This window comes from Stigmatopora argus, chromosome 7, assembly GCF_051989625.1.
Source record: "Stigmatopora argus isolate UIUO_Sarg chromosome 7, RoL_Sarg_1.0, whole genome shotgun sequence".
In the NCBI taxonomy this organism is placed as follows: Eukaryota; Metazoa; Chordata; class Actinopteri; order Syngnathiformes; family Syngnathidae; genus Stigmatopora; species Stigmatopora argus.
In genome coordinates this window covers 4016921-4029008 of record NC_135393.1, presented here as the reverse complement: position 1 = coordinate 4029008, position 12088 = coordinate 4016921, and the positions used below count along the sequence as shown (strand labels likewise).

Here is a 12088-nt window from a genome sequence, read left to right as displayed (position 1 = left end):
GCATCTATCAGTTTTTGCGACGGTCAAATTTTGCTACCCGTTTTCGGGGGTGGCTTGACAGCAGAGTGGTTAGCGCCCTGGCCTCACAGTTCTGGGGTCTTTGGTTTGAATCCAGGTTGGTCCTCCTGTGTTTGCATGTTCTCCCTGGGTACTCCGGTTTCCTCTCACATTCCTTCAAGACCTTCAAGGTAGGCTGATTGAACACTCAAAATTGCCATCGGCTGATTCAGGGTGTCATCCCCCTCTGGCTCAAAGTCAGCTGGGTTAGGCTCCAGCATCCCTGTGACCCTTGTGAGGATTAAGCGGTTCAGAAAATGAAAGAATGAATTTTTTTCTATAGGTGCAATCCTTACAGTTGTGACCATCGAATAATCAATAAATTTCCATCTGTTTAAAAATAAATAAAGTTAGTTCATCTGCTGTTTTCCCGCTTAGAAACATATGTGTAGTTTGAAAATTTCTGCAGGTATTCGGCGTAAAAATTTGACAGATACAGTGTTGTTGCAGAAAAGGGAGAGTTGTAGCAATTTGTCAAAAATTATTCAGGCCTGTAAAATAAGTAAATGATACTGTGGCGTGGCGACTGACTGGTTAGCAAGGCGCCTTGCACTTCATCTCTCAAGAGTTCAATCCTATACTCCCGGCTTTCTGCCTGGAGTTTGTAAGTTCTCCCTGTTCTTGAGTGGGTTTTCCCTGGGTACTACAACACTACTCATCAAGATATCCCAGCACTGTTTCCCTAGATGCATTATGAACCCTCTTAATTATGGTGCCGTCTCCTCTTTGACATTAGTTTAAGGAGGAATTCTTTCAGGAAAATTAATATTTTCGGTTCATTCATCTTCTGACCCGCCTATCCTCACGAAGGTTATGGGGGTGCTGGAGCCTATCCAAGCTAACAAGTGACAGGAGGTCACCCTGATCTGGTTGCCAGCCATTCACAAGGCATATATAGACAAAAAACATCCATGTGCACACTTAGAGGCAATTTATAATTTCCAATCAGCCTTCTATGCAGGTTTTTGGGCTATGAAAGAAAGCTGGAGTACCGCCACCAAACACCCCTCTACTGTGCCACTGTAAATGAATATTTTTACTGAAATATTTTAATCACTTAATTAGGTCATCATTCTGCTGAAGCTGCAGAGCAATACAATTTTAAGGCATATTGGATGCACCTGAGATGTCACTTTCTATGTCTGCTTTTTGGAGGAATTTGCCCTGGTTTTCAGTGCATATAAAAACCATACAGTACAATAAAATAATAATCCATCATTTTTAAAGGTCCAGACAGAGATGCAGATTTAAAAAAAAAGTCAATTCACAAATATTTTCAGTCCTCAAAGAATGCATAACATAAAAATCAGTGCTTAAGGCAAAGTCAATGCTGGGTATTAGTTCCCCATAAACTACGGACAACCCATTGAATGTACTGCAAAGGCAGAAGCCAAAGGGCATTACTAGCTGTATCCGAAAGATTTTACTGCTGTTGCGGTAAAAGATTTATGATGACAGTGATTCATAGTTTTCCCAGACTGTCCCGGCTTAGATATGTTTTATTGCACTATTCAATTCCAATTTTGCATTTCTGAAAATTCCTTTGAAGCCGATTTTAAGAAAGGAACGTTAAGAATTCACACACACACACATGCACACACACACACACACACACACACACACACACACACACACACACACACACACACACACACACACACGCGCACAACGCACACTCAGAAAGAAGGCAGAACCTTATTGAGAATTCAAAAGCACCTTTAATAGAACTAACATTATGAAAAACGACCAGATGTAATGGCTACAGATCAATTATTTCATTCCATTATATCCAACAAAATTCTGCTGCCCTCACATTGTATCTTGAAGTCAGCACAATGATGATGTAAATGGTTATTACTTGAAAAGATAGACAGTCAAGAATTATTTGTAAAAACTGGGGACCATGCGACACATCGAATTGGCCAGATCGAATGTGCAAAGCACCTTCACTAAAATAACTGCATGCGAAAGAAAATACATCAAAGCCCGTAAGCCTGCACAACAAATTAGCACTTGAATGGAATGCTTTCATTGTCAGTACACAAGTACAATGAGTTTTAAAGTTACACCATAAAGTACATATAAGTATTCGTTAAAAATATAAATACAATAAAAATTAAGTGAGGTAAAAAAGTGACTAAAGTGGTTACCAGGATGTAATAGAGGTAGCTAAGGTGTAAAATGACCAATTTATCAGTCTGACAATTGAAGATATACAAGGGATGGGTGATGCACTGTGTCAATAAGGCAAAAGAGAAGTCTAATTAAGCAACGAAACCCTGACCAGAACCCAATTAAGTCGCTATGGCATTACCTCAAGAAAGTGATTCACATTAGAAATTCCAAGATAATTTTTGTGACATTTTTGTAAGGAATCAGTTGCCGGATCGAAGAAGCATGACTCAGACACAGAGTAGGAAGAAATATGTTTTTAATTTATGACTGCCCAAAAAAAAGTCACAAAGACAGGAACTGGTCGTGCAACCAAAGAGTTGTACTAAACCACAGAAAATACACATGATGGATTTAAATATCGCTATATTTATACAGTGGTACCTCTACTTACAAAATTAATTGGTTCCAGAACATGTTTTGTTACTTGGATTTTTCATAAATAGAGCAGTATTTTATATGTAAATTCTCCGATTCGTTCTATGGTCCTCCAAAAAAACGTACTAATTAAACCTTTAAAAATGATGAAAGTGACCCAATTTTATATGAATGATATGAGAAAACCACAAAAATGAAAATGAATTATTATTGTATTGAAATGAATTACAAGCACTCAAATACATGTTCTATTCGTGCAGGTGTATTGGTGTAAGGAGGAAGCTAATGTTAGGCAACAGATAAAGCACATGAACACATGCACATAAACAACTTCAAATTATGAATTCAAAACAACATAATTAAATATTTGCACTTTCAGAAATAATCAAATCTGTCAATATATGTCCGGCAATTTCTTCCTCAATATTACAAAGGAGGAGCAGTCTCTCTGTATCGGCGTTCAGTGGCGGTCTCTGTTTTGAAATCATAGAGGGGCCATGCCAAGGAGTCGTCGCTTTTAATGTTTCCTTCTGCTTCAATATCGTAGCGATGGTAGGTCGGTTACTGCCATATTTCCTTGCAATATCATTCATGGACAGTTGACAGGGCCCATTTCTTCATTTTATTCACACCAGTAATTTTAAATAAAGTTGCATTAACAACACATGCAAGAAGTTTAAAAAAGCATGGAGTTGTTGTTGGGACACAGCCAATTGGAGGCAGCATAGGGTAGGGAGATAGTCAAGTAGGACACAATGATACCTTGACAATTTCAAAATAAAATGATGGATACAGGAAATATATTGACGTTTGGGGGGATTTCTGAACTTGGATCTTGTTTTCATATATTGGAACAGTAATTTGTATATCAAAGAGTTTCATAACCTGAAAATTTAGGTTGTAGAAGCATTCCTAAGAAGAGGTACCACAATATACTGAAAGACCATAATTTAGCACATTTAAAAAACAGTAAATGCCAACCTCCATTCAGATATTTTGAAAAAAATTGGAGGGTCTTTTTACTATATAAAGTTACACACGTTCAGAAGCATAAATTGCAGCTTTGCACCCAAGCTGGATGGTATTTTTAAGTAGCCAGTATCCGGGTACCTATTGTTGGAGTAAAGTAATAACATGGGTCAATGCGCTAAGTGTGGCAAAATGACAGAAAATGAAACAAATTCAGAAAAATAAGAAGACTAAATATATCAGGATTTATAAAGTCATACAGACGGATATAAAAAGTCCACACATACAATATGGCCCAGAGCAATTTTGAAAGAAAACCTTTTTCACTATAACCTACACGACTCCATTAGGAAGCAAATTCAAATATTTTGAGGGCAAAATGTTTTTTTGTGGTCAAAGAAAATAACACACAATAACCTGGTTGCATGAATATGTATGGTCTCTTAGGCTGCAACAGCTAACCGATAAAAGTGATAAAAATCGATAATTGAATTTGTTGCCCACAAATCTGATTATGGATTATTGTCGGCAAATGTATTCAAGAGCATGGGGGAAATCAAGTTGGAGATGGTTGGTACACAGTCTTGTACAGTAGGTGGCAGTAAGCATCTAACTGTTTCTCCCAATCTAACAATAATCAAAATGTGGAGATGCTAACTTTCCTGTTTGAAAAAACTTTGAATTTGTCATTATGTAGCCTAATGACGTCTGATGACATTATATAGTTGCAAGAAAGTTGTTGCAAGTGCACTAGTTGTAATGTGTAAAGTTGAAATGGCACCACTTTTAAAATTTGAATTAACATGTTAGTGCATGACTGATGTACTCATATTTTTAATTTCATAATCAGAACCTTTATTTCACTAAAGACGAAGAACAGTTGTAATAAAATATTATTTCTGAAGGTAGTAATCATTCATTTTGGCTTAATCTTTATTTAAAACATGCCTAAAACAAATTAAATATTATTTGTTCTAGTTTATTAGTATCATTACATTGTGAAGGTAATTGCAAAAAGTGCAATTCATCCAGTTAATCGATGAATCATTGAATTAATCGTCAGATTAGCGATAAGGTAAATTATTGTTGCTTGCAGCTCTAATGGTCTCAAACAAAGACTTTGTTACAGGATTGTTTGCTTTTATGATACAATTCAATATTTTTGGTTGTAAGTATCCAGAGGTGTGACACATCTTTATGTGTCAATATTTGCCCACACCTCCCGTTAAAAATCTTCAAACAACCTACAAGTATTATGGCTAAACAGCCCAAAATAACTATATAGAACATTTTCCAAATGTACAGTGGTACCCCTACTTACAAATCTGTCTCCATACGAAATATTCACGTTACGAAAATAAATTCCAAGTTACAAAATCCGAATTTGGAAAAATCCAAACGTCCTCTTGCAGCATCCTGTATTTTATTTTGACATTGTCGTGATATAACTGCTCTCCATTTGACTAATCCCCAACACTCTCCTGGGCTAGAAGGTGAAGAAGGGTCTTCATGATGCTGGACTAGCGAAGGTTAGCACACAGTAAACGTACGCTAGAGTCACCGGCGGAGTATGAGTGTGACTGTCCGACCACAAGGCCCCTTTGTATAGATTTTAAAAAATTGTTTTCGGTGGCAATGGTAGAGTCGCCCCAGTGGTGAATTCAACCCTCGTTTGTCACAGAGTTCTAGCACGTTGTTTAGTGAGTTTTTCCCTTGAGTGCTTAATGGAGCTTTGTTATTTGCCAGTCATCATTTTCTCCCGGTGCGAGTGAAAGAAGAATGGTATTGTTATCAAAGCTTGATGAGGAATGCCTTGTACATTTTAGGAAAATAAGGAAAAATCTATGGCAAACTTCGCTAGATTGGTATTTGAACAAACGTAAAATATAATTTTAAGTTGTTGAGTCATGTGTTTAGGTACTTGTGTACGTGCACATGTTTATTTAGCTGCCAAATCCACCTGCCACAATGGAAAATGTATTTGCTTGGCTCATTAATGCCTTAAAAGCTATCTTTTTTTCTCCTACTTTGTGTTCCACAAATATTTTATACAAAAATGGTATACTTTTATATTTTTTGAATTCATTCAGGGGTTGAATTGGGGACCTTAGAATGGTCAGAACGAATTACCACATTTCAATATAAATGCACCTACTCACGAAAAAAAAGTTATGGCAACTGTTCAGACTGAATTAATTTTCTGAGTAGTGGTACCATTGTATTTGAAATATGTCAAGTGTGTTTTGGCAAAATGCAGCTGGGCTGGGATGTTTTTTTTGTTTTGGTATTGTTTGTAATAAGATAAGGTCTCGCCAATTGCCGCCACCTTTCTCAATTCGCCAGACATGTCGGTAGAATTATGAGTACGTATTATTGAGTCAGAAAATACTGCTGATTCTTCAGTTTTCGTTTTTGCCTCTTTGCACCTACCACTCACTAGTTTTCATCATGTCTTTGACACGTTTGTAAGGTCCTTCAGTTGTAAAACTTTCAAATGTCTTGGAAATTCTTTTGTACCCTCTTCCTGACTGTTACCATTAAGCAATTAGACAAGAGCAGTGTAAGTAAGCCTTCTGTGGCCCATGGTGGAAAACGTTTTTAAATGTTATATTTTGCTATCATTTTGTTTAAAGAATTTTACAAAACCCTCACAAGTAAACACAGATGAGTAGACTTTTTATATCCACTGTATGTGTTGAGCTGCATTTCAAAGCTTAATACTTACTGATTCAGCATCATTTTCCAATCCTATGTCATGATGCTCCATCTCATCATCTCGGAACTCTTTTATAACCTACAGAAAATACACAGAGCGCACAAGATGATGGTTAAATCAGCCAGTTGACTCAAATTAGATGGGTTCAATCGCAAGTCATAAACCAAGCTTCCAACTGGCAGGTCAGCAATTCAGTAAATTCAACAATTGAAACCAGAGTTAAATGAGCCCATAGAGAGTTCTCAGCCTGTTAAAACAATTCACTTAAATGAGCAAATTCAGTGTTTCATTTTCTGGAAGTTAAAGCATAATATTCAAGCCAAGGCTATTTTTTTTCTGTTCAGGTTTGCAATCTATTTTGTAACAGAAACAATAGCTGAATGATTTTCAGATTTTAAAATCAAACAGGGGCCCAGCGGAGTGGTTAGCATCTCGGCCTCACAGTGGTGGAGTCCTGGGTTCGATCCCAGGTCGGTCCTCCTGTGTGGACTTTGCATGTTCTCCCAGAGCTTGCGTGGGTTTTCTCCAGGTCCTCCGGTTTCCTCCCACATTACAAAAGACATGCATAGTAGGCTGGTTGAACACTTTAAATTGCCCCTAGGTATGATTGTGAGCATGAGTGGTTGTCCGTCTCCTCGTGCCAGCGATCGGCTGGCCACCGTTTAAGGGCGTCCCTGCCTCTCAGCTGGGATAGGCTCCAGGACCACCCGCGACCATTTTAAGGATAAGCGGTTCAGAAAATGAATGAAATCAAACAGTAATTTTCACACATTTACCGTAAAAAATGTTTCAGATTGTTTTTGAATGAACCATTACTGAAAAAAATAGTTTAACATACAATGCTAATGTAGGGTAGCTTTATCAAGCACAAATTTGCTTATCAGTTAAGATGTTTCTAATACTGTTCTTTAATCAGTTTACCCAGGGAAATTCTTTTACAATGGCACCTCGTCATACGACCGCTCGTCTTACAAAATGCTCGTCTTACGGGGGAAATTTCGATCGAATAATTCGCCCGTGATGCGGTCAAAATTTCGTGATGCGACCAAGCCAGGTGGCCATGGCATTTTTTTTGCATATCTTTCGTGTATAACAATATCTACGAGCACGGAACGATTAATTCAGACGAGTTTCTCATACGACCAGGAAACGCACAACGCGCGGGCAAAAAGAGGGCTTTCTGGGCAATGAAGTATACTCGTGCACACAACACCCATAGGCAATGGCAACCTTTCTCAGAATAAAACTTCATTACCCACAATCAATACGTGGCTAAGCTCAACTATTGGCGAATTATAAGAAATAAAACATTTTTTTCAATCCAATATCCTGTTTTTGGTGTTTTTTTCAGAGAGTTGGAACGAATTAATTTGTTTCCCATTCATTTCAATGGGAAACTTCTGCTCGAGTTACGAGAATCTTGTCATACGAGCTCAGTCCCGGAACGGATTAAGCTCGTATCTCGAGGTACCACTGTACAGTGGTACCTCGTCATACGACCGTTCTTCATACGGAATGCTCGTCTTACGGGGGAAATTTCGATCGAATAATTCGCCCGTGATGCGGTCAAAGTTTCGTGATGCGACCAAGCCAGGTTGCCATGGCATTTTTTTTGGCATATCTTTCGTGTATAACAATATTTACGAGCACCGGATGAGCTATTCAGACCAGGAAACGCACAACGCGCATGCGCGGTGAAAAGAGGGCTTTCTGGGTAATGAAGTATACTCGTGCTCGCAAAAGTATCCCCGGTAGCAACTCTATCATAGGCGCCGTTCGAGGGGACACGAACACAGATGCTACAAGCTAAAAGGAGCCGCTAGCCAGCGCCCCTGAAGCTCCCATGAGCAGCGGGGCGATCGCTGATAAAAGACTCTGCTCGTTGGCTGCTCATAAGAACATCGGGGGCACTGGCTCGCAACAGCATCCCCGGTAGCAACTCTATCATAGTCGCCGTTCGAGGGGATGCAAACACAGATGCTACAAGCTAAAAGGAGCCGCTAGCCAGCGCCCCTGAAGCAGCGGGGCGATCGCTGATAAGACTGCTTGCTGCTCGTTGGCAAGTGGTCGTGCGTTCTCCGATTGTGAGGACATTTGTGTGCATCATTTTCGGAATATTTTGAAGGGAATAGTACGACAGCAAACAGCCCATCGATAGCGAACGTGAGGGTGGAGTGTTTGTTCTGTTTACGAGTGCGTTGTGTGGAGGAAAAAAAAAAACGAAGCCCCTTTCCCCTCGGCGAAATCCGGCCAATTTCAGTTAAATTAAACACTTTATTTCTATTAAACCACTCGTTATTTATTACTTTGTCAATATATGGCGAATTATAAGAAATAAAACATTTTTTTTCAATCCAATATCCTGTTTCTGGTGTTTTTTTCAGAGAGTTGGAACGAATTAAATTGTTTCCCATTCATTTCAATGGGAAACTTTACCTCGAGTTACGAGTAACTTGTCATACGAGCTCAGTCCCGGAACGGATTAAGCTCGTATCTCGAGGTACCACTGTACTTTGTTTCTTCTATTATATGCCTGTTTGTCTACCACTAGAAATTGATCTAGAAATTTGCACTATTGTCAGAAAAGGCAGTACTGCCCCCTGCTGTTGTGCTAAAATGAAACTTTGTCTTGAAAATGACCACATATAGGAAGGGAGTCATTCTGGAAGTGGAACTCTCAATTGTCCCTAGGTATGTGTGAGCGTGAATGGTTGTCCATCTCCCCGTGCCTTGCGATTGGCTGATCACAAATTCATGGTGTCTCCTGCCTCGTGCCCAAAGTCAGCTGGGATTGGCTCCAGCACCCCCATGAGGCTTGTGAGGATAAAGTGGTTTAGAAAATGAATGAATGAATTAATCTATATACACATACACAACTGAAAATAGAAATCTCACTTGTAATAGTTTGGTATATCTCTCTGAATCTTTCTCCATCAGAGTTCGTATTTGGCTGTTGTAATGTTCAGAGATGCTCTCCTCCACTGCCACAGTGCAGGCCATGGCTGCCTCTTTGCCTAACATTGCAGTCGATGCCCCTATTACAGAGTTGCAACATGGTAGATCTGTTAATGATTTCAGGAGACCACAACAAACAAATAGCATCATCACGTGAATACATTTTTGTTGAGCATGATACACATGATATGACACACAAACATATATACCTAACCCCCAATTGCGCAATTTATCCTACTTGAAAAGATGTGGAACCCCCCGAAAATCACAGTTTGATTTTTAAAATTTATTTGCAAATCATGGCGGAAAATAAGTATTTGGTCAATACCAAAAGTTCATCTCAATACTTTGTTATGTACCCTTTGTTGGCAATAACGGAGACCAAACGTTTGCTGTAACTCTTCACAAGCTTTTCACACACTGTTTCTGGTATTTTGACCCATTCCTCCATGCAGATCTCCTCTTGAGCAGTGATGTTTTGGTGCTGTTGTTGGGCAACACTGATTTTCAACTCCCTCCACAGATTTTCTATGGGGTTGAGATCTGGAGACTGGCTAGGCCAATCCAGGACCTTGAAATGCTTCTTACGAAGCCACTCTTGTTGCCCTGGCTGTGTGTTTGGGATCATTGTTATGCTGAAAGACCCAGCCACGTCTCATCTTCAATGTCCTTGCTGATGGAATGAGATTTTCACTCAAAATCTCTTAATACATGGCCCCATTCATTCTTTCCTTTACACAGATCAGTCGTCCTGGTCCCTTTGCAGAAAACAGCCCCAAAGCATGATGTTTCCAAATAGGTGACCAAATACTTATTTTCAACTCTAATTTGAAAATAAATTCTTTAAAAATCAAACAATGTGATTTTCAGTTTTTTTTCTCCATTGTTTCTCTCATGGTTGAGGTTTACCCATGTTGACAATTACAGGACTCTCTAATCTTTTTAAGTAGAACTTGCACAATTGGTGGTTGACTAAATACTTATTTGCCCCACAGTATATATAACCTCTTTATTTACTTTAACGAGTCATACGAACCTAGTAAAAATCCAGCAATACTCCAAAGTGGCAACAGTGCCGTTGGCCGAACTCTGCTTTCAGCAAGTATTTCATTAAATTTTTCAAGATGTTTTTTTTCTTGATCCCACATTTCCTGTCACAAAAAACAAAAGAATAATTCTTATAGCCGTAATATTTAATAAATACACGTTTTGATAATTGTACTTGTGTACTTGTATTTCTGTATAGGCGCAAAAACATTTAATATGGTAGTAATAATAGGGGTGATCTTACTTTGCGGTTATTCGATTATTGCGGCCATGTCTGGTCTACAATATCCACGATATTCGAGGGATTACTGTGATGAAATAACTACACCTCATGTAACAATAACAACAATGTACCAAAAAACATAAAAATATAAAATTTAACAGTAAAGTACTGCCAGCTGGGATTGCCATAATGGTACTTACTGTAAATAACAGAAAAATGAGAAGAACAGAAATACAGGAAAAGCATTTATAAGCGTTAATTCTCAAATTAATTTCAACTAGTGTTAAAACTGAGTCACGCAAGAAATTTTAGTTTCAAATTAATCTTCCTGTGCAGAACATAATCAACATAATTTTATAATTTGCTGCGCCCCAGTACAAACTGGTGAGCGGGCTGTAGTCTGAAAATCCCCTTATCAATTAAAAAATGTCCATACTGTTACACCAGAAATTGGAACCATTATTGCAATGCCGGAGTGGCGCGGTGACTGAGTGGCTAGCGCGTTGGCCTCACAACTCTGGGGTCTTGGGCTCAAATCCAGGTCGGTCTAAATGTGTGGAGTTTCCATGTTCTCCCCAGGATTGCGTGGGTTTTCTCCAGGTACTCCGGTTTTCTCCCACAGTCCAAAAACATGCACGGTAGGCTGATTGGACACTAAATGCCCCTAGGTATGGGTGGAGGTGTGCATGGCTGTTCGTCTCCTTGTGCCCTGCGATCGGTTAGCCACCGATTCAGGGTGTCCCCCGCCTCTGGCCCGAAGTCAGCTGGGATGGGGTCCAGCACCCCCGCGACCTTTGTCAGGATAAAGCAGTTGAGAAAATGAATGAATGAATATTGCAATGCAAAGTCAAGAGCAGCTTTTTTTCTCACCTGGATGAGAGCCCCAGTACTCGACCTGCCCAACACTGCCATCTGGCCGGCATAGATACGATTGGCACCATATTCACCCGCGTGGTCCACACGCAGAATACGGTCAAGCATCTCTTTCTCTGCGCTGTCACGTGGGGGCGGAACCACACTGTAATCACGCGAGCTCAATAGCAACGCTGCAATATGATATAAAGAAGAGACAGTGTGAATATTAGGAGTATATTCGGGCAGCTTTATGGACCCCATAGCTCAAGGTATGACAGACACACGAATGTACCTTGTTCGTCTACTGGTATCATTTTTATCAAAACTTTCATAACTTTGAAAAAAACTCATCCGAGTTTCCCCCCACAAAACAGCCACTATAGTACACTAGTAGCGAAAATAACACATGTGAATGACGACCAAGCAAAAGTACGATAGAAAGTTTGTTTTTAGCATGCTTTTAGCATTTTCGCCGTTTGCCCTAAACTCACTACTCGCCCACCTCTGCCTTTTGTGCTTCGCCGTGCAAAGCATAACACGGTTCTGTTTTTCCAGTCGTGTAAGACGGCGTATGCAGTTCTTTGCATGGTTCCTTCTTTTATCTTCGAACCATCCGAGTTATTCAACTAAAAAGGGAGGCGAATTGTCATTGAGGTGTCAACCGGTCCATGTGTCGCTGAAAGATGACGCCACTTGGTGTTTGCGCAATGCCAATG

The 12088-nt window shown here is 39.5% G+C and overlaps 1 protein-coding gene across 1 annotated transcript; it reads right to left on the bottom strand.

Moving 5' to 3' along the window:
* Window positions 1-2483: 2483 nt before the first annotated feature.
* On the bottom strand, window positions 2484-12088 carry coq7 (coenzyme Q7 homolog, ubiquinone (yeast)). Its single transcript, XM_077605278.1, has 6 exons — window positions 11875-12088; window positions 11388-11563; window positions 10284-10398; window positions 9188-9327; window positions 6302-6370; window positions 2484-3717 (listed from the first exon to the last, which is right to left on the bottom strand). Exons 1-6 carry the CDS (start codon window positions 11957-11959, stop codon window positions 3640-3642), a joined length of 663 nt encoding a protein of 220 aa, XP_077461404.1. The 5' UTR covers window positions 11960-12088; the 3' UTR covers window positions 2484-3639.

Coding starts and splice junctions, on each gene's coding strand:
- coq7 (XM_077605278.1), bottom strand. CDS start 11,959: ATGCAAAGAACTGCATACGCCGTCTTACACGACTGGAAAAACAGAACC. Junction 10,399..11,387: donor GTACTGGGGCTCTCATCCAG/GTGAGAAAAAAA, acceptor TTTTTGTGACAG/GAAATGTGGGATCAAGAAAA. Junction 9,328..10,283: donor TATTGCTGGATTTTTACTAG/GTTCGTATGACT, acceptor ACTCTGTAATAG/GGGCATCGACTGCAATGTTA.